This window comes from Phyllobates terribilis, unplaced genomic scaffold (assembly GCF_046119375.1).
Source record: "Phyllobates terribilis strain yellow unplaced genomic scaffold, ASM4611937v1 Scaffold_11__3_contigs__length_659146591, whole genome shotgun sequence".
Taxonomy (NCBI): domain Eukaryota; kingdom Metazoa; phylum Chordata; class Amphibia; order Anura; family Dendrobatidae; genus Phyllobates; species Phyllobates terribilis.
In genome coordinates this window covers 151,653,195-151,678,497 of record NW_027362771.1, presented here as the reverse complement: position 1 = coordinate 151,678,497, position 25,303 = coordinate 151,653,195, and the positions used below count along the sequence as shown (strand labels likewise).

Below are 25,303 nucleotides of genomic sequence, written 5' to 3'. Positions count from 1 at the left end.
TTCTGCATCTCCCTGGCAGAAAAAACGCATGCAGATTGTGCATGCGTTTTTCCTGCAGAATACATGCGGATCCACATGCAGATTCACATGCGTTTCCGCATGCAGATTGACAAGCACTTTCCAGGCGATTTTAGCATCACCTGGAAAGTGCTTGACAACTAGGTCACACTATATAAATCCATGCAAACAGCCTAAGGCTGAGTTCACACGATGCGTATTTCATGCGTTTCCGCGGCATTTTTGCAGTTGCGTAAACGCCGCGGAAACGCATGAAAAACGCATGGTAGAAGGGAAGCAATGTTCCCCAATGGAAATCCGCATGTGCTGTGCCCATGATGCGGATTTTTCCGCAGCGTTAACGCTGCGGTCAAAAATCCGCAGCATGTCAATTAATTTTGCGGAAACGCGGCGATTTCGCCGCCATTGACTTGCATTAGAACGCGCCAATTCCGCAAGACTGCATCTGTACTTGCGTTATTGGCGCGTTCTAATGTGCGGATGGTACCCGGGTGTGGAGGAGAGGAGAGTCTCATCCACACCCAGGTACCATTAAAAAAGCTGTAAAAAAAAGAATAAAATAAAAAATATATATATACTTACCATCTGTCGGCCCGCGCAGCGCTCCCGCTTGGTTCCCGGCACTTGCAGTGAGTTGTAGGACCTGCGGTGACGTCAGAGTCATGTGACGGGTCACGTGACGCTGACGTCGGCAGGTCTTTCAATTCAAAGTTGCCGGCAGCCGGGAGAACGGAGTGAGCAGGACAGCGCGGGCCATCGGAGGTAAGTATATACACTCTCTCGGGTCACACTATATAAATCCATGCTGTTTGCATGGATTTATATAGTGTGACCTAGTTGTCAAGCACTTTCCAGGTGATGCTAAAATCGCCTGGAAAGCGCTTGTCAATCTGCATGCGGAAACGCATGTGAATCTGCATGTGGATCCGCATGTATTCTGCAGGAAAAACGCATGCACAATCTGCATGCGTTTTTTCTGCCAGGGAGATGCAGAAATGATGCAGAAATTTTCTGCTTCATTTCTGCATCGTGTGCACATACCCTAAGGGCTCATTCACACAACCTTATTTTTGGTCTGAGCGCTATCCTTGAAAAAAAAAAAAAAAATGGACAGCACTCGGACCAATGTTATTCAATGTGGCCACACAGAAATGCGATTATTTTCACTGACTGAATCCACGTATGGAAAAATAAATAAATAAGTGGCAGCATGCACTTGTGGTGTCTTCTGTAAATCGGATGAGACCCACCTATTCAAGTCTATGGGTGCGTGTAAAAAGTCAGATGCTATATGGAGCCACAGCATAGCATCGGATTTTTATGGATACATTTCAATTGTGTAACACAGGAAACTGTAAATGATCTTGTAAATGATTAATAACTGCGGCAAAAAACAGATGGTATAGGAATGCACACAGACGAAAAGTGAAAAAAAATGTCTGGATGAATCGCTTAACGATTTTTTATACAATTGTGGTAACCTACCCTAATACTGAGCCTTCTAAGGTATCATACATGAATGATGTTACTAATCACATGTAGCAAGTTTTTCTAGAAGCTGAAAAATGTACCATGATTGAACCAATCCTTAATACCTCCATATACATTAACCCAACGTCAACCAAACACGACAACAATCAGCAGGCTTGGCCGACGGTCTAATGGGTATGTGCGCCTCCCAATGCTACTCCCTGTCGGAGAAGATAAGATTCTGGCATATCCGATTTTAGACTGTAGATCCTTTAGTTCTCGGTGACATAAGCTGCCACCAGAGGAGTCTGGCAGAGGCTCTCTCGTAGAGAACACAGGTGAGCAATTCTGTGTATGGTGGAGTCACGAGAGACCACTGCCGGCTGAACCATTGGTCATCTGATAACTATCTATTGTGTAGGAGGTCCTTTGGTAAGCTTAAATTTAGTGATGGCAAGTGATAAGCTTTAGTGACCACTGAGCAGTTATCTCTTGTTACAGCGGAATGACTTATGAATGTAAGCATATCCAGTGAAATCACTTACATATGGAAGGCAGACACATTCTCTGATCACTTTAACCTGTCACAGTTATTACTGCTGAGTGTTTATAAAAGATTTGCTTTTACAGCTGAAACTATATAGCAACGTAGCTCTCACTGGGCCCTGTCGTTATAAACTGGCTATAATCTGACTCACTAAAGGTCTACCCACTTCAATAAAAGGGTCATACAGAAGAATTATCATAAATCCCCTCAAAAGGCTCTCCTCCTCCTCATGTTTATTCTACAAACACAATACAGCAGTTAGAGATAAAGAAAAGGCCTGGTTTAAACCCTTACTGACTAGACCTGAAAGGGCTTCTTTTTGCCTTTATTTTCAGTAGCCTTTTTTCCATTGATATGACTGTATGAGGTCTTGTTGTTTTGTTTGCAAGATAAATTGTATCTTATGAATTTGTATTTCTAAACCAAATATTGGGTATTGGGTGGTCATATCTCTCTTTTTTTCACATTTTAAACTACATTAGCTGGTTAATAAAATAAATATATATATATATCTGTATGTATGTATGTATACATACATACATACAATAAGATGGCCGCTGGACAGGTCCTTGACGGGTAGGGCGTGTCAGGGCCGGTTTTTGCACGCGCACACACACACACACACACACACACACTATATATCTGTGTGTGTGTATATGTATGTATGTATACATACATACATACAGTAAGATGGCCGCCGGACAAGTCCTTGACGGGTAGGGTGTGTCAGGGCCGGTTTTTACAAGAAGTCATAAATGTTGGGTGGGATTGGCTGCCTACATATCCCCACCCCAGGGCCTGTGTATAAAATGGAGACCAAGTGTCTCATTCAGTGTCTGTAGCTGGAGGTGTGGCATATCACTAGTAACAAGTCTGTCTTAACTCAGGGTTATCACTTACAGCAAAGAAACAGAAAAACGACTTGGCAGTATACATATTGTGCCATTCCCAACCTCCCAACAAAAAGCTATATTTGGCATAATGCTGTAAACATTGGCCATCAGTAACAAAGTGCCAAATATCAGCTTAACGATCAAGGCATGTGCCATTAAATGGTAGAGAAATGACAGTGCACATTGTGCGTCTAATATACAATATCATTGCAATTTGCAATATACCGTTAATATGAATGGTATTAATTTGGTTTATACCAAGCAATCAATACAAAAACAACACAAGAAAACAACAAGTAATAAAAAGAAAACAAGTAATAAAACATGAAAAGTGCAAATGATTTTTTATACATACCCTTCCTGGCTGGACAATCTCATGATGACCATTCAGGCTGTATTGAATCTGCATAAGCTTTTGAAAATTGTCCTTACGAATGGAAATTCGAAGAAAATGCAAAATGTGTTATTTATGAGTGATATAATCCAGAAGCATATTTCAATGCATTTACCACTGAATATACTTTATGTATTCCAGAGATAACCCATTCTAATTAGCACTTACCCCATGCTTCAAGATGTCATTGGCATGATTAGCAACTTCAATGACAACACTCAAAGCAGCTACAAAGGAAGAACATATAAAAATCAATGAACAACTTAAAAATGCTACTAAATATTGGAGATAATAAGGCAGAAGGAGGCAGTTATTCAAGGCTGCACATAGAACGAACATCAAATATAATTAGTAGTGACCTGGCATGACCAACTCATGTAGGAACGGAGATTTTTCAAAGCACTAAGGACTAAATTATTATTGTGCCCTTGACAACACATTTATTGCCAATTTATTATTCACAATATGAAAGTACCCTGTGCATGTAGAAGAGAGTGGACGCTCTTTGTAAGCGTGTGACAATGTGGCAGATACAGAGCAGTGTAAGGACACATTCACATGTGGTCATAGTTGCTCATTGAAAAATATCTGTTTCAAAAATCTAAATTTATGATGAAAATTTCTCCTATTTACGAACAATAGGTGAAATATAAAGTAAGAGCAGAGTTCCACAGCAGAATAGAGCATTCTACAGATATGAAAATCTGTTTCCTCAGTCGCATGGACTGTTTTTACATCATGTGCATAGGGTTTTATAACGTCAATTCGCTAGTCTGTGCATTCTCTGTGGCTTTCCAGCAGGGCTGTGGAGTCCGTGTCGGAGTCGTGGAGTCGTAGCCCATTTTGGTGGAGTCAGAGTCAGTATAAAATGGACCGACTCAGACTCCTAAAATATATAATAAATTGGGTACAGTATTTTGTGGGAAATATTTTTTTCATAAGAATTTGGGAAAGTTATGAAATGTCCTGTAAATGTCTGTCCTATTCCTGATCTAAGAGTCTAGACTTTTAGCCAAGATGAATCTGTGCTACAGTAAATTTATCACTTAAACATGAAGGAGAGGGGGGAGTTGGATGGTCTCAGCCCAAGACAAGGGTCATATAAAGGTTAATAATTAGCTTTTTGCTCCATTTAATCTACGCTTTAATGTTAATATGAGACCTTGAGATATTTTTACAACTATATTTGTAACACCCAGTCCACACCACAGCTTTCTATGTACACTTTATAGTGACTGATGGAGAGCTGATAATCAGTGGTGGGGACGTGTTTGGACTATGAGGCTTGAGGGTGGCAAGTCCTGTAATGATAATCTCCTGATGATAAAATACTGATTGAATTAAAAAAGTTAAACACAGTAAGGGACGACACTGGAATCAGGCTCTCTGTCCCTACATCATGGTGCTCTCTGACTACATAGCAAAAACTTGCTGACAGATTCCCTTTAAACAATGAAAACTGGAAATTTTAATGTAGAAAAAAATATAAGCAAGATTCCTACTAAAGCATGTTGCAGAATGCACTGGCAATAAGCTTTAGAATAGACTATTGCCAAGTAGATGATTGAATGACAATAAAAAATACATGTAATAAAGATTTTTTTAATTAATATAATAGGGGTTGTTCTGCAGCAGTTGAAATGTAATACTAAATGATGGCCAATTAGATGAATGGCAGACCATGTACAACATGGAAAACTCAAATTTGCCAGTTATTATGGCTTAGTTTTCAGAAAGTGGAAGTCCCTCTATTACAGCAACACGCTAAGAGAGCATAAGAAAATGGATGATACAACTCCTTTAATAATGTGTGAATTGGAATAAATCTATGTATTTATACACTACCTTGTGTGTCACTGTAGTCTGAGGATTCCTGTGAGAGGTTCTGGAGGTAATCTATATATATATATATATAAAAAATAATGAGATAAGTACATGTCTGAGACCTGTAAGACAAACATGCTTTAACATTGAATAATATTTGACAAAATTCAAATGTTCAATTATCACATATTAATTATAGTCATGCACATATATTTTTAATGCAATAGAAGCAAACACTGCACATATGTAAGCCCACAAAAGATACTTGTGTAAGAATAATTATACTTTATCACCACTAGGTGGCTTCTTGAGCTAAATAAAACAAGCAATTTAAAGTTACATAGAACAGGTCTTACTTTATAACTCCGTAAGAAGTGAGCTATTAGCAAGCATTTTATCACCCAATAATAGGGGGAAATATCGCTTTATCGCTAGACAGCTAATATAGTTAGTAAATCGCCAAATCACAACTAAAAATAAAGAGTAAAATACACATAAAAGATGGACTTCAACATCTTTATATAAAATGTGCACAATGTACAAAACCCCTTTGGAGAATTGTCAGTTCCTGCTCCATCACTTCTCAGCAGAGAAATGGCAAAAAATATACAGTAGAAGGACAATAAATCCATCATCACTTAAATAAAATACAAAGCAGAGGAGGTGTTAGTTAGTATAGAGTGAATGATTTTCAGGAGCCCGCCTGCTTTGATGTGGCGCAGAGATGAACACGTAAAGTTCATACACAAAGCCACATAGTTTAGAGCTAACCTGGGGGCCTCCTCTCCAGCAAGCACTGAAATCCTTTGCTTTGATGTGGAGTACTGGGCTTAAGATTTCAAAAGAAGGAACCTAAACTAACGAATCTCCTATTTTACAAGCAGCAATATACATACACCTCTTAGGTGTCACAAAAGGGACAAACTGAGTATAAAAAAGGGGTAGAAAGGCTGCTCAACCATCATTATTAGAACAGGGCGCAAGAAAATAGTAACTGCAGCGTTTCCAACATTTATTGAAACATTGCAAACATGTACACATACATTTCCTACTGCTCAAATGAGATAAGGAAGAAGGGAAAGGAGAAAAGAAGGAAAAAAGAAGGGAAAATAATGAGGGAAGGGGATGAAATGGACGGGAGGAAAAAGGAAGGCAGGACAGCAGTCCATCTCCATGCGAGTGCAGCATTGGATCCGCACAAGTGTGTGTAGGTGCAGGGTTGGCACACACAATGTGCACCAGCTGTTAGACTATGTTCACAGTGTTCAACCTTACGTTCAGTGGCTCTGTCGGGGCCATTGACTAATGATACAGAGGGAGCCACAGTGTGCCCTATTGTACATCATTTTCAGCTGTATATTGCTAGTTGAGACAGTTTCCACGCCGGACTGGCGTCTTCCTCAATTGTAAAAACCAACTGTACAGACGACAGTCCGGCATGGAAATACATTGTGGAATAAAAACCGCTTCTTTATATATTGGATCAAGGATCATCATTTGAGTTAGCACAGTCCAAAACCGTGAATGGTCTTTTCCTTCAAGCATCCTTGAGGAGTCCTTTCTTATTGAGCTTTCACAGGAGTTGTGCCTACGCCACTCCATTACCTGGATCTAGGATATCTTTTTAGAAAGGTATCACCTTATGGTCTGGTGCACTCTTTCTCTACAGTGTTTATCTATAAATCTACTACTAGTATGACTTATAGAAACTTCTTTGTGTACCTGTTAAAAGTAATCTGTACTGAGGAATCCTTTGAACCGGTTTGAGTAAATAATGCTTCAGAGCCAAGTTAGCACAACGAGGGCTCATCTGAAAAAACAAAACAATGCATTACGTTAAAGGGGTTGTCCACTACTATATAACCCCTGCTTCACGGCCTCATAGAAAATAGAAAACACAATCTATACTCAACTCCTGCAGTGGTACTGTTCTTGCAATGACGGCGGTACTATTCCCATCAGGTCATGTGACATTGTTGTGACAAAATAGTAGAAGCTGAGGTCGACCAGTGGCAGCTGACTGGCTGCAGCCATCACGTGACACAACACCACGTGATCCATCAGGAATAGGGGCACTAACATTTCTAGAGCGGAGCTGCTGCTGGACATGAGTTGTTTTATTTTCTATTGGGTCCAGTAGCCATGCTTTCAGAAAGGCGGCCAGGCAGCATTTTAATACCATTTACCTGCACTGCAGATTAACTCTATATCAGCAGATAAATAAATTTTTTTGCCCATGACAGATTCCAGAACTTTCTATATAAACAGGGTTCTGACAAGTCAAAATGGGCATAAAATAACAAAACCTTTGCAATAATTTTACTTTATATATTCTGCTCGTTTCTGGTTTCTCTATTTAGAAGAAATCAGGATATTGCCATGTGAAATATCATGATTACATCGGCTAATCTACCCCCCCCCCCCCCGGGAATGAATCGGAGCAGCTGCCTGGCAATGTACTGTACATCAAATACATACAGACCACTGTACGATATTACAGCATATACACAATGCTACATATATTATTTATATATTCCTTGTAATATTACATCAGTTATTACAACAAATAATGTTTTGCTAACATACCAGTGGCATGGGCCGTGAAGCCCATTGATTGGCTGCAGCGGCCATATGTGCTGTAGTCATGATGTCACTGCTGCAGCCAGTCAACAAAGACATGAACAGGCGGAAGGGTGAGTATTAATGTGTTATTTTCATCATCTGCAAGCCTATAGATTAATAAAACATTATTCCAGGGTCAGAGGCGTACATATAAATCAGCAGAAATCCACCCCCCCCCCCCCAAAAAAAAAACACCTTAATATTTGGCAAGGTCTCAGTAGAGCACATCTCACAAATTTGCAGTCCTTACAAAGTAATTTTCCTCCTATATAGTCCACCATACGATATTATGGGCCCCATAAATTGCTCCATACAGTACAATGGGCTCCATAAATTTCTCCATACAGTATAATAGGCCCCATATATTGCTCCATACAGTACAATGGGCCCCATATATTACTCCATACAGTACAATGGGCCCCATATATTGCTCCATACAGTACAATGGGCCCCATATATTGCTCCATACAGTACAATGGGCCCCATATATTGCTCCATACAGTACAATGGGCCCCATATATTGCTCCATACAGTATAATGGGCCCCATATATTGCTCCATACAGTATAATGGGCCCCATATATTGCTCCATACAGTAAAATGAGCACCACATAGTGATCCATACTTAAAAAATAAACCAAAATACTCACCTCTCCCTGTTCCCATGCTGCTCCGATCTCAGAGTCTTCTGACCCTCTGGATGCCGAAACAGTTAAAAGTATGTTGTGGGAGTTAGTGGGGGGGGGGGCCTGACTCACGGGCCCCATAGTGGCTGTGTGGTCTGCCACCATTTGTGGTACGCCACTGTCCATGGTAACTCGCTTTAAATGTTTATGGGTAATCTGGTACTTTGTGGATATACCATAAAATTAATTAGCCTATGGAGTCTCAGAACGTGACTCTACAGACTTGCATAGTAAGGCCACGGCCCCACTATCAGTATTTGGTCAGTATGTTTTCTCAGGAGTGGGAGCCAAAACCAGGAGTGGGTGATAAATGCAGAATTGGTGACTTGTTTCTATTATACCTTTTCTCTGATTGTTCCTCACCTGGTTTTGGCTCCCACTCCTGAGAAAAAATACTGACAAAATACTGATAGTGGCCTAAAAGCGACTTCCAGTTCACACACAAACCCGTGTGATCGGATGAGTAGCAACTGAAGTCAGGCTAGTGAGAAGAGAACTGGAGCGGCACTGGAAACCAGGGAAGACTGATTGTGTTTAGTATAGTGTAGGTGCGTTAAAATACCATTTAGATAGGTTTAGGGACTAAAAGTTTGGTTGGGAGTGTTTCTTTAATAAAAGTCATTGAACCACAATAAAACATATACCTGCAGCATCACTTTTGCATGCTCTTAATCACAAAATGATTGCCATAATATAAAGAATTTGGCATTTCATTACCTCAAAATCTTTAACTACTCCAGCAAAAGCAGCATTTTTCTTGCATTGTTCATCAAGTAATGACACATTCCGATCAAATTCTCGAATGTACGTGGAATACATCTTAAGGTATGGGCCTTTTTTCAGAAAAATATCTGCAATTTTCTGTTGTTCACTCCTACAAGGCAAAGTCTTTTTAGAGCATGGAAAAATATGGCCAATTGTGTTAAAACAGTCATATGCCACAAGAAACCGATCTAACCATAAAATCAAAATATACATTTCCTTTTTTATGTCTTTCAACTTATAACTCAAAAACAAATACGGTATTTTTCTATGACATTCTATGCAAAACTGATCCACCATGTCATGCTTAGTGTACAGCCTGAGGGGGAGATCCACATGGATTTTCTCCCCCATTTTTTACATCTGTGTCTGGCCGTGCACTGGGCATAACCCACACATATAGTTTTGCTTGTAGTTTTCCTTCAATGTCAATAATAAAATACATTACGAGGATTTTTTTCCTCATTAAAGTCAATGGTAAAGGATTTAAAAATTAAAGAAGTATTCCCATCGCCGAGATCCTATCCCAATATGTAGTAATAATAAAAATATTAGTAAATACCTCCAATTAGAAATATAGTATAGTTCTTCTGACTATCTAGGTCTCTTTCCTCATGTGCAGGCATTGCAGGACCTTAGGTAACCATGGTTACAGGGATATGGAGTCAGAGTCGTGGAGTTGGAGTCGGTATAAAATGGACCGACTTCGACAATATATTATAAATGGGGTACAGTAGTATGTAACACGCAGAAGTAGTACTGTTACTTCTAATAGTTGCTGGATGCTTTTGAAGCAACACAAGCACAGGAGACAAGAAGTGTTGTGCTCCACAAGCATCCAGCAACTAGAGGGGTTAACACAGTCACAGGAGACAGGGAGTGTTTTAGCAGAGCCCCAGGGGGATTGTGGGGAACTTGTTATTGTAGTCTGGCTGAAGCCAAAGAGAAAGATGGTGTGTTATCTGCATCTGACAGAAGGCAACTGATCAGGATTCAGATCAGGAGAGAAACTAAACACAAGTCGGATAATACTCTCCACTGTTAGTTCGGGTATCAGGCAGGAAGATAAAGACTGGAAGGAATTGTGTCACAGGGATCATCTCCCTCATCAACCCCCCCCCCTCCTCAATCTGTATGCAGGATAAAGAATACTGTGTCATTGTGAAGGAAAAGCTTATGGTTGTGTATGCATAGAAGTGTGCTGCTAAGAGATCTAATCTATGCTGAATTATGCTACTGAGGAGACTGTAATACTGTGCCTTGTGAAGAAACTACTGCATTGTTACTGGAGCCGGTTGCTCAAGAAACTCAGACTGTACTGTAATGAAGATTGTTGCTGTAATATCACTGAATTGCACTGGCCATGCTTCAGATTAAATTCCACTGTTAAACAATTGAAAAAGACTCTTGTCAAATGTGTCTGGTCGGCAACTGAATCTATCGTGTGCCTGAGAGAAGTTGCAGTCTATGGACGTCCTGAGTAACGGTTCCCCCAGGATTCCAAACAATTCATGAAACCCGTCTCGCCCTATCTGAACCTAGTGGCGTGCGTGTAACAAGTACAATGCAGAATGTGCTGTAAATGTTTTCATTAGAATTTGGGAAAGTTATGAAATGTCCTATAAAGATCTGTTCTGTTACTGATGTAAGGATCTGGGCTTTTAGTTGAGATGAATCTGTGCTGCACTTTATGTACACGCTCAGTAGTGAGGCCGGGCTGTGGAGTTGGAGTCAGGGAAATTGAGGAGTCTGAGTCAGAGGTTTGGCTTACCGACTCCACAGCCCTGGTCGTAACCATGGATACCTAAGGCATACCTTCCAACTTTTGAAGAACAGAAAGAGGGACAAATTATGTGTAGCGCGCCATGGCAAATTTTGGCCACACCCCAATCCATGCCCATTTACCATTTCTTTCTCCCCTGGCAGGAGGAGTTGGCAGTGAGGGACATTCAGCACACGCTCAAGACTGCAGGGTGTACACCCAAATCCAGGACTGTCCACTGTATCCGGGACAGTTTGGACTAGAGATGAGCCGGTGGATTCCCGGTTCTCGAGTCCAGCGTCCAGGTCAGCGTTACCTGGCAGTTTGAAGGGAGGCCACGAAATCTCTAACCTTTCGGCGTTCCTGATGCGGCTTTTAATTAGTCAGAGCTGGCGGGACGTCATCTGTGCGTCCTGCTCATCTCTAGTTGGAACCTGTGGATTTAATTTTTTGTTCCCTTATTAACAGTCTGAGCCACCAGGACTTTCTCATCTTTATGTAGCTTCATTACACGACATCTGGCTTTTGGGTCTGTAAGGCCGTGTTCACACGTTGCAGAAATACTGACTTTTTTGTTTTCAGCAGATGTCCGCACCAAACTCCACAATAACAATCTCTTCCCCCTTATTTGATGCGTTCCTGGTGCAGATGTGAAGCAGTATTTTTAATGTGTTTTTATAGTACAGAAAAGCTTTGATTCTCCACTTAAAAAAGTAACTGCAGTTTTTTTACATGTGTTTTTTAGGTTCCACATAGCAGCATCCTTGGGCGCCTTTTTTATTAAAGTAGTTTTTATTAAGGATTTTTTACATAAATAGGGTAAAGAAAGAGGGGGGAGACGTATTAGAATTATCACAGTAATATAAAAGCAAATGAACAGATGAAAGATATAGGCAAAATGAAGAGTGGAAAGGGTTAAGGATGAGAAGGGGGGGGGGGAAATATGGTTTATTAAGGAAAATGAGAAAAAAGGAAAAATAAAAAATTAAAGGGATAGAAGAAAATGAAAAAAGGTTGGTATGTAAAGGATAGGCTAGGGAAAAGAGTTACGATACACATATAAGATACCTTTTATATAAAACATTGAAAAGCTAGGAGGGAAAGAAAAGGAATGGGAAAGACAAGGAAAGAAAAAGGGAAAGGAAGAACACCAGTAAAACCAGCTGGAGAGACAAGCAGATAGATAATGTCCCCAATGGGGACAGTACCCATAATGTCTGTAAATTGTCTGAATTGTAAAGCGCTGCTGGATATGTTGGAACTATATAAATAAAAAGATTATTTTTTATTATTATACTACATTCCTAATTTGAGGCATTTGCTAATATTGTTATTACACCTACATTATATTGGGAAAAGATCTTGGAGATGGGAATATCTCTTTAACTGTTACAATAAAATAAAATGTAGAAAAAATATAAAAGACTTGAATGTATAGATGACAAGTTTGCCAAATTTTCTGTGTGATTATACAAAACAGAAGTAAAAAAGTACCATTGAGACATCCTCTCCTTTAGCTCTCTCAGCACATCGCGGTTTAGCTCATACAGCTGTGGCAGGTAGTACAGGATCTGATTTAGGACCTTGTCCTCAATCACTGGCTTCCCGAGATGCAGAGAAGCTTGAGCCACAGCATAGCGGAAATCCTGCCAAAGTAAGGATAACAAACCCTGGTCTGAGCAAAGTCGTTTCCTCCACAGTACATACTAAGCATAAATAGAATTAACTCGAGCGCTGACACTTCTACAGGGTGAGGAATAAGAAAACAAGATAGAAAAAGTGGAGTCTGGAGTCAATAGTGGTGTATACAGTATGTATGTATGTAAGTATGTATGTATGTGTATACACCGGTGCATCTCACTAAATTAGAATATCATCACAAAGTTAATTTATTTTAGTTCTTCAATACAAAAAGTCAAACTCGTATATTATATAGAGTCATTATAAACAGAGTGATCTATTTCAAGTGTTTATTTCTGTTAATGTTGATGATTATGGCTTACAGCCAATGAAAACACAAAAGTCATTATCTCAGTAAATTAGAATACTTTATAACAACAGCTTGAAAAATGTTTTTAAAATCTGAAATGTTGGCCTATTGTAATGTATGTTCAGTAAATGCACACAATACTTGGTCGGGGCTCCTTTTGCATCACTTGTAACTAGAGATAAGCAAATGTTTTGAAATTCTAATTATTTATTTTTATTTTTCATTTTATTTGCCGTGAGTATTGCAGAGCCTCCATTTGCCCTGAATTGAGGTGTCTAACATCCTCACGTCTCTTAGGACTGTATTAAACCACTTTAAGGCTATGTTCCCACATGTGTTTTTTTTACGTCAGAAAACTGCAGCAAAACGGATCTCTGGCAGAAAATCAGCTGCGACAAAAACGCAGGTTTTGCTGCATTTTTTTAGCGTTTTTTCACTGTCCTTTTGTCTCTTTTTAGGCATGTACATAAAGTTCAGTGAAAAAAAAAAAGCCCCATTCTATTTTGCCATCAAAAATGCTGAAATAAAAAAAATCTAACTGTTTTTTGGAGCGTTTTTTTCACCACCCATTACTTCCTATGGGTGAAAAAACGCTGAAAGAAGTGACATGCTCTATTTTCCAAAAACCCAACCAAGACACAAAATATGCAGCAAAAAAAAAATAATAATAAAGAAGTGTGAATAGAGAATTCTGGTTTCTCATACACTTTGCAGGTACTGCAAAACGAAGCTGATAATTTGCATAAAAATCTGCAGCAAAATATGCTGAAAAACCCAATATGTGTGAACATAGCCTAATTCTATTTAGTACAAAAATCCACTTAGCAATGTCAAAGTAACTTTAATATATCTGGCTATGCGTAAATGAATGGTAACTGCTAGTATCCTCCAGCCAGTTTAATAACACACCGCACTACTATTTTTTTTCTTTTTAAAATTTAAAAATGGCCGAAAAATGATCCCTATTTGGGGGCAGACTACTGTCACACTAATAATTATACACAATCTGTGTACACAGAAGAAACCATGACTTTAGGATATGCAGTGATCCAAAAAACGATATAACGTTAGCAGTCGTCTGCTCGCCGAGCAGGGAATACAATTTATGCTGGTAATGTGGCAACTTTGATCCCCTTTAAAAAGCCAAATAAAAAATTCCCTCAAATTCAACACAAATCTGATTTGAATCGAATTGATCATCTCTTATAGGGACTATAATTTTGAGTGGAGTAAATCTGTCTTTGAGACAGAGAAATGTGTTTTATGCATGGGCTCCCAGTCTTTAGAGGCAGAAGTATATGGATTTAAAGTACACAATCTTAAGAACCCCGCTGTAGCAGACACTAAATGTAATAATCTACAAATAAGGAAATACAGCACATATCCTGGAAAACTATTCATGATGGCAAAGTTGCATGTAACTTGCAACATGCGGGCAAAAATGTAATCTTCATGTTAAGCAAACCAAAGGCTCTGTGTAGCCCTATTTTTTAGCTACATTTTGCTTTAATATTTTGTTAAGTGTACATTCCTACTTTCATGTATCCTATACACTGCATATATAAAGAGTAACTACAACTTACAATCTCATTAATCACAATTACACCCAACCACAGATCAGACTATGTAGCCTTTCAATGTTATGTAATTACTGATGTAACTTGACTCCAGGAAATAAAATGCCAGTGATTGAAGGGACTCCATGTGTTCTTTTCTATAGGTCTCCGGCTAAACTCTAGAAAGACTGGAAATTTCTCAGCTGTGCACCATGTTCCTGGTGATAAACATACCGACACTCAGCTCCCGCCAGGCAGTGTGGTCATAGAGGACATTGATGCGAATCAAAAATCAATAACATTATAAAGTGGATAACATTATTATCGGATTTGCTCCCTCATAAGTGGAAACAATCCAAAAGTAATTCTAAAATGCTTTGGAAGCTTTTACATTCCACATCATTCCCATAAGTGGGCAATATTCTTCTCAGTTGATAATGTGACATATCCAGCAGCCCTACAGGGATGTATTCATGAACCGTTCTGGCTTGTAAAGTGAGCAATTCCAGTAATGCCTTTGTAAGAAAATTGTAAACTATGCCATTTGCAAAATCAATGTCCATGCTGCATCTCTACTTTAAGGATGGATAAACATACAATGTTTAGACACTTTTTTGTGTATTTTTCAACTGCATGTTTTTGTTAGGTTTAAAAATGCTGCAGCCAGATGGGACATTAAGGAAGACCTCTCACCAATTTGAGAATGTTAAAGTGGCAACATCAGGGGATAGTGGCTGCAGAGCTGAATAGTAAGATTTATTTTTTTAATTTCCCCTCTCCGCTGCAGCGATATTAGCTTGTAAAATTAGGTTAGAATTTTCTGTTAAACTGAAGTTGAAATATAAAATAATGCTATTAACCTGCAAATAGGGCGTTAATCTGCAGATTAATATTGTTCTGACATGCGGGCCGGCACACAGAATCCCACAGCAGTAAGGAAATTAACTTTATTCCACCTGGCAGCCTTTGGTTTCCAATCATAAGGGTATGCAAATTGACCTTTCAGTGAAAAAGAGGACTTGAACTCTATAGCGCCACCTATTGGAAGCAGCAGTCCTAAAAGTCACAATCAAGTCGTGCAAATATGACTTAGGATAAAAGCCAAATCAGAATCTTAATTTGCAGACACGGTGTTTCGGGCTGTTGACCCTCGTCAGTGCAAAGAATGAGAACTGATTTGGGTAGATGAGAGGCTCTGGACTGAGGTCTAAGGGGTAACGTTTCTCCTTGTGGAGAGTGACATCCCGGCTCTTGCATGTCAAGGTAAGGAGGCTTATTTGCCGTGCAATGCTCCTCTGGGAAATTTAATATGCAAGTTGGCTCTTCAAAGAAAAAGAGGACTTGAACTCTATAGCGCCACCTATTGGAAGCAACAATCCTACAAGTCACAATCAACCCTTTAACGAGTCGTGCAATATGACTTAGGATAATAGCCAAATCAGTATCCCAATTTGCAGACACCGTGTTTCAGGCTGTTGGCCCTCATCAGTGCAAAGTATGAGAACTGAATTGGCTAGCTGAGAGGCTCTGGACTGGCACCGGCATGGTTTCAGTCACTGCTCTGTGCATAGTAAGCAGCAGCTGTAACTGCGCCCCCGGCACTGACTGACAGCTCGTTCAACATTAGGGCGGGCTGTCAGTCAGTACTGAGGGCAGGGTTACAGCCACCACCACATACACACGAGCGGTGACTGCTGGCACCACCCCTATGACTGGAAGCCAAACACTGTTGGAGGAGAATAAAGTTAATCTCTTCCAGGCAGCGGAGCCCTCAATCCCAGCGCCGCATGGTGTCAGAACGCTATTAACCTGAAGATTAACCCCATATCTGCAGTTTAATAGCGTTATTTTACATGACAGATACCCATTAAGTACAAAGGATGTTACTAGAGATTTTTCACTGGTGGCGTGTACTTCCATTGTATGACACTAACCAAATCATAAACATGTAACAACGTACAGTGAAAAACAAACAGGTTTTCTCCTGTGTGAGACATGTAACGACAGTCCTCACTGCAGTCATTTTAAGAGCCAGAAGTAGAGCGGAGAGTGCAAATACCTTTTAGCTTTCATTTCACAGAAGTCCATGAGGGGGGGAAGAGGAGCTGAAGCTGCAGACATATTTGTAAGGAGACAAAGCTCAGCTCTGCTGTACTCCCCTCCCCCACACTGACTGTTTTGAGATGAAAGGTGTTCATACTCTGTGCTACTCCGAAAAGATCAGACTGTCATTACATGTTTTATACAGAAGAAAACCTGCTCTAAGCTACTGTGGGAAAATGTTCTTTTTTTCCCCTCTTGTATGTTGCTGCCCGTTTTTGATTGGTCAACATTAGAGAGAGGAAGAAGCACAAGCCACCAGAGAAAAATCTCTGGTAACGACCTTTTGGACTTACACTTCCAGGTGTATTAGTGTAGCGAGCGGCGTCAGAAGAATACTATGGTCACACACATTTTGGTCGCACACATGTTGGCCACACACACACACACACACACACAAACACAAACACACACACAAACACACACACAAACACACACACAAACACACACACAAACACACACACACACACCAGCAGCATTAAAAGTGTTCGCTCTGGGAAGCGAGGAAGAAGCCTCCTCATTTACCTATGAAATAAAAGTTATTTTCTCAGTCACTGTCCCAATAACAGGCACAGCTTTCCAGCGGTTGTAATAGAGGCTAAGTCCCCTACAACACTATATAGCCCATTTAAAATGCAATTTGGGGTTGATAGACTGCCTGTTACAGCTTAGCTCAGCTTTTGAGTGAAGTCTAACACATGAAAATAAATTCATCCACATTCAAACTTAGGAAATGGTCAGGTAAAACAATATTAAAATCTGTTCGGCTCTGAATCGTGCATGTTGATTTTTGCAGTTTTTCCTGTATAAAAACATTAACAGATGTGGATTACACATTTTCAACTGAAGCAGGTCATCTGCATGCCTCAACTCGCCTACACTCTGCTGTGCACCATCTATTCTCCAGAAGCTGAAAACTTCTTACATAACACTGAGACCTTTATTGTATGTTTGTCCTACAGATCGCTCAGATTTCACAATATGCATAAAAATCTTTTCCTCTATGTTTTCCTTCATTTATAAAGTCACTTGAGGGACTTAAAAATAAAGATTGTCCTGCCTGTGATTTCAGCAGGGGGAAGAAAAATTAAAATCTCCAGTTTCCTGAAAAACAGGAAAGGTGAATGGCTAACCTCTCATTAGTACTTGTTTCCTGCAAGAATTTATTGCTGCTAATCGAGCATGAAGTATCTATACTACAAAGCTACAGTACAAAATACATACGTTGTCCAGCTAAATAATACATAATAGCTCTAGATTTTCCTACAATTTTACCTCTTTGGGCATTTATTTTCTACTTGATAAGATTACGTTTTTTTTAATTTTGGGAATTTTGCACACACACACACACACACACACACACACACACACACACACACACACACACACACACACACACACACGGCATAAAATAAGAGCAAAAACTGGAAAACTGGACACTTTTGACCTGGTGACAGGTCCTCTTTAAAAAGGTTGTCCAGTCTTCTGATAAAAGTCAGCAGTCACTGACTGCAGACTTCCGAATCCTGAGCTTGAGGGTGGTGGAAGGTCAACGTGACCGCAAGTATGAGATTTACTTATTTACGGCCACATTCAAAATAGACATGCCTGGCTTCTCTTAATCCAAGTGAACTGAGAGAAGCCGAGCACGTTTAGTCGGCATGTGACAACATGCATGCTACATATTTTGCTGTCAAATGATCGCCCACTCTCACTGCCAATACTTGTGAATTCTGAAAGCATGCTCACTGCACACAGTCAGGATTCATAAGTCTACAGTCACATCATGACTGCAGACTTTTATCAGATGACCAGACTGCCCCTTGAGACCCCTGGCTCTGATGCTCACTACTGCATACTCTCCTCCCTACAACTGTCAATAGCCATTTATACAGTTGTGCTCAAAAGTTTACATACCCCGGCAGATTTTTTGCTTTCTTGGCCTTGTTTCAGAAAATATGAATGATAACAAAAAAACTTTTTCTCCACTCATGGTTATTGGTTGGATGAAGCCATTTATTGTCAAACTACTGTGTTTTCTCTTTTTAAATCTTAATGACAACCAAAAACATTCAAATGACCCTGATCAAAAGTTCACATACCCTGGTGATTTTGGCCTGATAACATGCACAGAATTTGACACAAATGGGTTTGAATGGCTACTAAAGGTAACATCCTCACCTGTGACCTGTTTGCTTGTAATCAGTGTGTGTGCATAAAAGCTGAGTGAGTTTCTGGGATTCAGACACACTCTTGCATCTTTCATCCGGCCACTGACGTTTCTGGATTGTGAGTCATGGGGAAAGCAATAGAATTGTCAATGGATCTACAGGAAAAGGTAGTTGAACTGTATAACACAGGAAAGGGATACAAAAAGATATCCAAGGAATTGATAATGCCAGTCAGCAGCATTCAAACTGTGATTAACAAATGGAAAATCAGGGGCTCTGTAAAAACCAAACCACGGTCAGGTAGACCAACAAACAAAATTTAGGCCACAACTGCCAGAAAAATTGTTCGGGATGCAAAGAAAAACCCACAAATAACATCAGCTGAAATTCAGGACTCTGAAAACTAGCGGTGTGGCTGTTTCAAGATGCACAATAAGAAAGCACTTGAAGAAAAATGGGCGGCATGGTCGAGTCGCCAGAAGAAAGCCATTACTGCGCAAATGCCACAAAGTATCTTGCCTACAATATGCCAAACAGCACAGAGACCAGCCTCAAAACTTCTGGAATAAGGTAATTTGGAGTGATGAGACCAAAATTGAACCTTTTGGCCACAACCATAAACGTTACATTTGGAGAGAGGTCAACAAGGCCTATGATGAAAAACACCATTCCTACGGTAAAGCACGGAGGTGGATCGCTGATGTTTTGGGGATGTGCGACCTACAAAAGGTACAGGAAACTTAATAAAAGTTGAAGGAAAGATGAATGCAGCACGTTATCAGCAAATACTAGAGGCAAATGTGCACTCATCAGCCCGGAAACTGCGCATGGGACGTACTTGGACTTTCCAACATGACAACGATCCAAAACACAAGGCAAAGTCGACCTGTCATTGGCTACAGCAGAATAAAGTGAAGGTTCTGGAGTGGCCATCTCAGTCTCCTGACCTCAATATCATTGAGCCACTCATGGGAGATCTCAAGTGAGCAATTCATGCTAGAACAACCCAGGAATTTACAGGAACTGGAGGCTTTTTGCCAAGAAGAATGGGCAGCTTTACCATCTGAGAAAATAAAGAACCTCATCAACAACTACCATAAAAGACTTCAAGCTGTCATTGATGTTAGAGGGGGTAATGCACGGTATTAGGAACTGGAGTAGGTGAACTTTTGATCAGGGTCATTTGGATGTTTTTGGTTGTTATTAAGATTTAAAAAGAGAAAACACAGTAGTATGACAATAAATGGCTTCACCCAACCAATAACCAGGAGTGGAGAAAAAGTTGTTTTGTTATTAATATTCTCTGAAACAAGGCCAAGAAAGCAAAAAATCTGCCGGGGTATGTAAACTTTTGAGCATAACTGTAAAGCCTAATGCTAATTTAGGTTCAAACCTGTGTTTTATTGTGTTTATTTTATGTTAATGCAATAAAATAGTTTAACTGGAAAAAAAATAAATCTGCTAAAAAACGTTAAATTAAAAAACAGAAACAATAATGTAATGTGAACTACATTTTTTTTTTACATTAGAATCATCAGCGAAGTGGAGGAATGAAATGAATATAAAAAAAAAAAAACGCTAAAAAATAAAAATAAAAAAGGTGTTCAGAGATATTACAGATAACTGATTCTATATCACCACATCTGGGGTATCTAATCTCAACAATTTTTAGTGACTTTGGATTTAGATCAACATGTAACAAATAAAATTTATATGAAATAAAGATATCAAAAATAAAATGAAGTCCCCACCCAAAAAATATGGAAAAACGGATTACCTAGAAATAATTATTGTACATAATTTATATAAAAACTACTCATATCAGACATCAGTACAAGCATAATAACGTAAAGGGAAATTTAACAGGTTATCTAGTGTGAGATATGAAGTATATAAAAGGAAACAATGTCAATATTATAAGTTGTCCTAGTGTTCCAGAGTTGAAATAACTGAGATGCCCTAAATAAATTGTTTGTAATAAAAACACATTGAAAATTTACAAAAAAGGGGGTTCTGGACAGACTTACTGCAAACCTGTATGTAGAGGATGTTGCTGGTCTGTATTTTCATACATTTAATTAATGGCATCAATATTACACCTTCTGCAGCTGTTGTGAGGGATTGAAAGTGTTATATGAACTTTATTATATTTGCAAGCACTGAACTTCCTTGGCAGTTCTGGATTTCCTTCTGATCCAATTCTAGCGATAAGCCAGCAGTCTCAGCAATCTCAACAACAGCTGTGTCCTCAGACTAGAAGGTTGGCGGAAACATTTTCATTCCTAGCCCTTTTAATAATTTTCAGAACTTCTATTTTATTTTAGGATAGCAGTGCAATAGTTTTGTTCTTTTTAGCCTTTTCCAAAACAAAAGCACAGCATTGCCCTTCTATATGTTGGTCACGATTCATCAAGACCAGCCATTTTGTCGACGGCCCTGATAAGGGGGCGTGTAGGAGTTAGATGCTCCTGATTAAGAGGCGTACACCACCGTGAGCAATGCCAAAGATCTTACTCCAGTTCTTGGAGTAACATTTCTTACTTAAAGAAAAACACAGCTCGTCAGGAATTTAAGGAACCGTTGCATCACAGCCCCTGCCTCACCCCCACCCCGCTCCATCTCCACTTATTTTGGCAAAGCTGGGAAAAACTGGTGAAAACATCAAAAGTCGCAAAATTTTTGCACAACTACGAGTTTTGCGACTTTTAAAATGTTGCAACTGGCAAAATTGCTTTGATGAATCGGGGCCAATGCGTTCATGAAGGTATTGACAATAGTGATCTAAAGAAGGTAAACCTAGATAATATAAATGGATTTGAAATGAACCGTTAGGGACTGTATGTATATAACTGGCTCCCTCAAGGCTCCAGCACACAACTTGCACACCTTTATTTCACTATTGAGAGTTTTTAATAATCCATCTTTGTAAATTTAACAGTGTAAAGAATGCATCACCTAGCAGGGAGTTTAGGGAGCGGGGAAACAAAAGAAAACTAATAACACAGAGCTTGTGTAATACAAAACTACAAGACCATAATTCTTTGTATTATGCTGTACTTACTATATGCAGGAGCTTAAGGACGTCAACAAACCTGTTAAATAGAAAGCAGAATTAAACTTAGGAAAAACAAAATCATGAAAAAAGGAGCAAATAATGTGCTCAGTCCATACTTACACTTTCTCTGAGCTCATGATTTCCTTGGCAATGTAATAAATTTTGGTCTTCTTTCTTGGCTTCTTTTCCTGTTATGTGAATAAAGTAACAGTCCATTACAACTTTACCTATAGACGCAAACAATTCATTATAGAAATGCAGTGTATTTTACTCGCTTATAGCGCCATTAATTCCACAGTATATGTTCAACAAACTTCAAAATAAACCTCAAACCAAGTTTATAGAAAAAAAAAATACATATTATATATACAGTATGTATGTAAGTACGTACTTACTATCTCGTACATAGTTAATGCATACAAGCATTTTCATTTTCCCAAAAACAAGTTTAACCCCTCCCACAATCCCAGTGAACTCCCCCTCCCTCTTTGGTGCACAACAAAACACGTATTCAGTTAATATTAAAGTATTAGTAAATTGAAAACTACATCCCTCGCTAACTCTTCAGATACCATCCTTGGGCATCTAATCCAGTTGCCTCATTGCTTACCAAATATAGTCGTTGCTCCCCTTTTAATATAGTGCCTTTGGCACATACCACAAAGTCTAGCCCTCCATTATAGGAGATGATTTTTCCTGAATTTTAACACCTTTACCACCTTGGGTTTTTCAGTTTTTGCACTTTTGTTTTTTTGCTCCCTGTATTCCCAGAGCCATAACTTTTTTATTTTTCGGTCAATATGGCTGTGTAAGGGCTTGTTTTTGAGGGACGAGTTGTACTCTTGAACGACACCATTAGTTTTATCATACCGTGTACTGGAAAATGGGGAAAAACTTCAAAGTATGGTGAAATTGCAAAACAGTGCAATTTCGCAATTGTTTTTTTTACTTGCTTGCATTGAGATGACAGGCTGGATCGCAGCTGAGCGCTGCCATCCAGCTTGTCATCCTTCAGAGACACTGCAGAGCGCAAGCATGCCTGCGCTCTGCAGTGTCTATGAAGGATGGCATGCTGGATGGCAGCGCTCAGCTGCGATCCAGCCTGTCATCTCAATGCCATCCCAGCGTGGGAGAATTTTCCTGCTCAAGCTCTGAGCGCAGGAGAATTCTCCCACGCTGTCAGTGACGTGCATGAGGTGAGTTGAGTTCATTGGACATGAACTCGGCTCATCTGGATGCTGTCACAGTGAGACACTGAGGAGCTTTTCAGTGTCTGCGGCATGGCAAGCTGGATGGCAGCGTTCTGCTACGATCCAGGCTGTCATGTCAATGTAGCAGAGCTGAAGCTGTCCTGGGAACCATGGAAAGGTAAGGATGAGGTTGGCTTATTATTTTACTTTTATTGCAGAAGACATTGGCTTCAGCAGGAATGGGTGATACGGTAAGTAGGGTTTAATTTAGAACATTAAAGGAATGTGTCTTTATTTCAATTAAATGACTTTATTCTGGGTGTTTGTGTTTTTTTTTTTAACTTTGACTATGGGGTTAGTAATAGGGGTGTCTTATAGACGCCTCTCCATTACTAACCTGGGCTTGATGTCAGCTGGCATTATAAGCTGACATCAACCCCAACCCTATTACCCCACTGCCACTGCTATAGGGCAGTGGGAAGAGCGAGGCCAAGTGCCAGAATTGGCGCATCCTATGGATGCGCCATTTCTGGGGCGGTTGACGGCTGGTGTTTCTAGCCTGGGAGGGGGCCAATATTCATGGCACCCTTCCTGGGCTATTAATATCAGCCCCCAGCTGTCTGACTAGCCTTTGCTAGCTATTAAAATAGGGGGGACCCCACGTCATTTTTTTTGGGTCCCCCATTTTAATGGCTAGTAAAGGCTAGGTATTCAGCTTGGGGCTATTAGTAGCCTGGGAAGCTCCGTGGGTATTACCCCCTTCCCAGGCTTCAAACATCTGCCCCTGCCGTCTGCTTAACCTCCCCTAGAGAGACTAAAATTATGGGGAACCCCACGCCAATTTTTTTTTTAATAAATACTTTATTTTAACACTAAATGACAAGTACAGTAACCAACACTATCACTGTACTTTGTATATATGTGACTGACATGTTTCTATCTAATCTATGTGTGATGCTCTATTCTTTCTGTTCTAAATTGTCGGGTACCGATGATGAATTGCTGGCCGGCTTTTTTAAAGAGACGGTGCATGAAAACATTATTATTTTTTTTAATAAATCCTTTAAACACTAAATGACAAGTACAGTAACCAACACTGTCACTGTACTTATTATATATGTGACCGACATGTTTCTATCTAATCTATGTGTGATGCTCTATTATTTCTGTTCTAAATTGTCGGGTACCGGTGTATGCCGTTGCCGAATTGCAGGTCGGCTTTTTTAAAGAGACTGGTGCATGAAAATCGGAGGGCACTAGTGTGTTCCAAGTGCCCTGCTATGTTTTTCATGCACCCTCCTATATACCCTGCCTGCCTATATATTCTGCCTGCCCGACGTTTAATTGAGCACTGTTCCCATCGATTTGGGCAATTTTTGACCTTCTGCAGACCGCCGGGGGGAGGGGGGGCAGCCAGAAAAATGTTCGAGTTTCCCATAGACTTACACTGGGCTCGTTGCTCGGGTCGAGCACCCGAGTATTCCAATGTGCTCGACCCGAGCATTTTAGTGCTCGCTCATCACTAGTATTTACCATATGGATTAATTAACTCTACATTTTTATACATCAGATTTTTGCAGATGTGGAAATACTAAGCACACACATTATATATGTACCGTATATTCCGGCGTATAAGACGACCTGGTGTATAAGACGACCCCCCTACTTTCCTGTTAAAATATAGAGTTTAGGATATATTCACCGTATATGACTACCCCTTTTCCAACGCATACCAAACACCGGTAAAAATTAAAAAAAAACAGATTTGAATTTAACATGGTCCTTTTTTAATTTAAATTCTTATGACATGCAGGTATATAGCAGGAAAACTGTCACTCATAAACATATTAAAATAGGGGGGACCCCACGTCATTTTTTGGGGGGGTCCCCCATTCTAATAGCTAGTAAAGGCTAGGTATTCAGCTGGGGGCTGATATTAGTAGCCTGGGAAGCTCCGTGGGTATTACCCCCTTCCCAGACTTCAAACATCTGCCCCAGCCGTCTGCTTAACCTCCGCTAGAGACTATAATGATGGTGGATCCCACGCCAATTTTCTTTTTAAAAAATCCTTTATTTTAACACTAAATGACAATTGAGGGGTTAATAAAGATGCAGTCCCTAAATTATTATTAATTTTGTAATTAATTTTTCCCAAAAATGTTGACGTGGGCTTCGCCATATTTTTGTGTCCAGCCAGGTACAGCAGGCAGGAACGGGCTGCCCCCAACCACCAGCTGCCTATTTGTACCTGGCCGGACACAACA

The 25,303-nt window shown here is 39.8% G+C and overlaps 1 protein-coding gene across 3 annotated transcripts in view; it reads right to left on the bottom strand.

Annotated features, from left to right (window-relative positions):
* FGD6 (FYVE, RhoGEF and PH domain containing 6) overlaps positions 1–25,303 on the bottom strand; it is a 128,999-nt gene that overhangs the window by 21,177 nt on the left and 82,519 nt on the right. For all 3 annotated transcript variants that reach the window (XM_073651681.1, XM_073651682.1, XM_073651683.1), the window contains exons 4-11: positions 21,970–22,037; positions 21,856–21,886; positions 12,472–12,623; positions 9,171–9,327; positions 6,869–6,956; positions 5,168–5,218; positions 3,491–3,549; positions 3,284–3,355 (exon numbers count right to left, since the gene is read on the bottom strand). In XM_073651681.1, the coding sequence (XP_073507782.1) occupies positions 3,284–3,355; positions 3,491–3,549; positions 5,168–5,218; positions 6,869–6,956; positions 9,171–9,327; positions 12,472–12,623; positions 21,856–21,886; positions 21,970–22,037 (678 nt within the window). The remainder of the gene's footprint in view (positions 1–3,283; positions 3,356–3,490; positions 3,550–5,167; positions 5,219–6,868; positions 6,957–9,170; positions 9,328–12,471; positions 12,624–21,855; positions 21,887–21,969; positions 22,038–25,303) is intronic.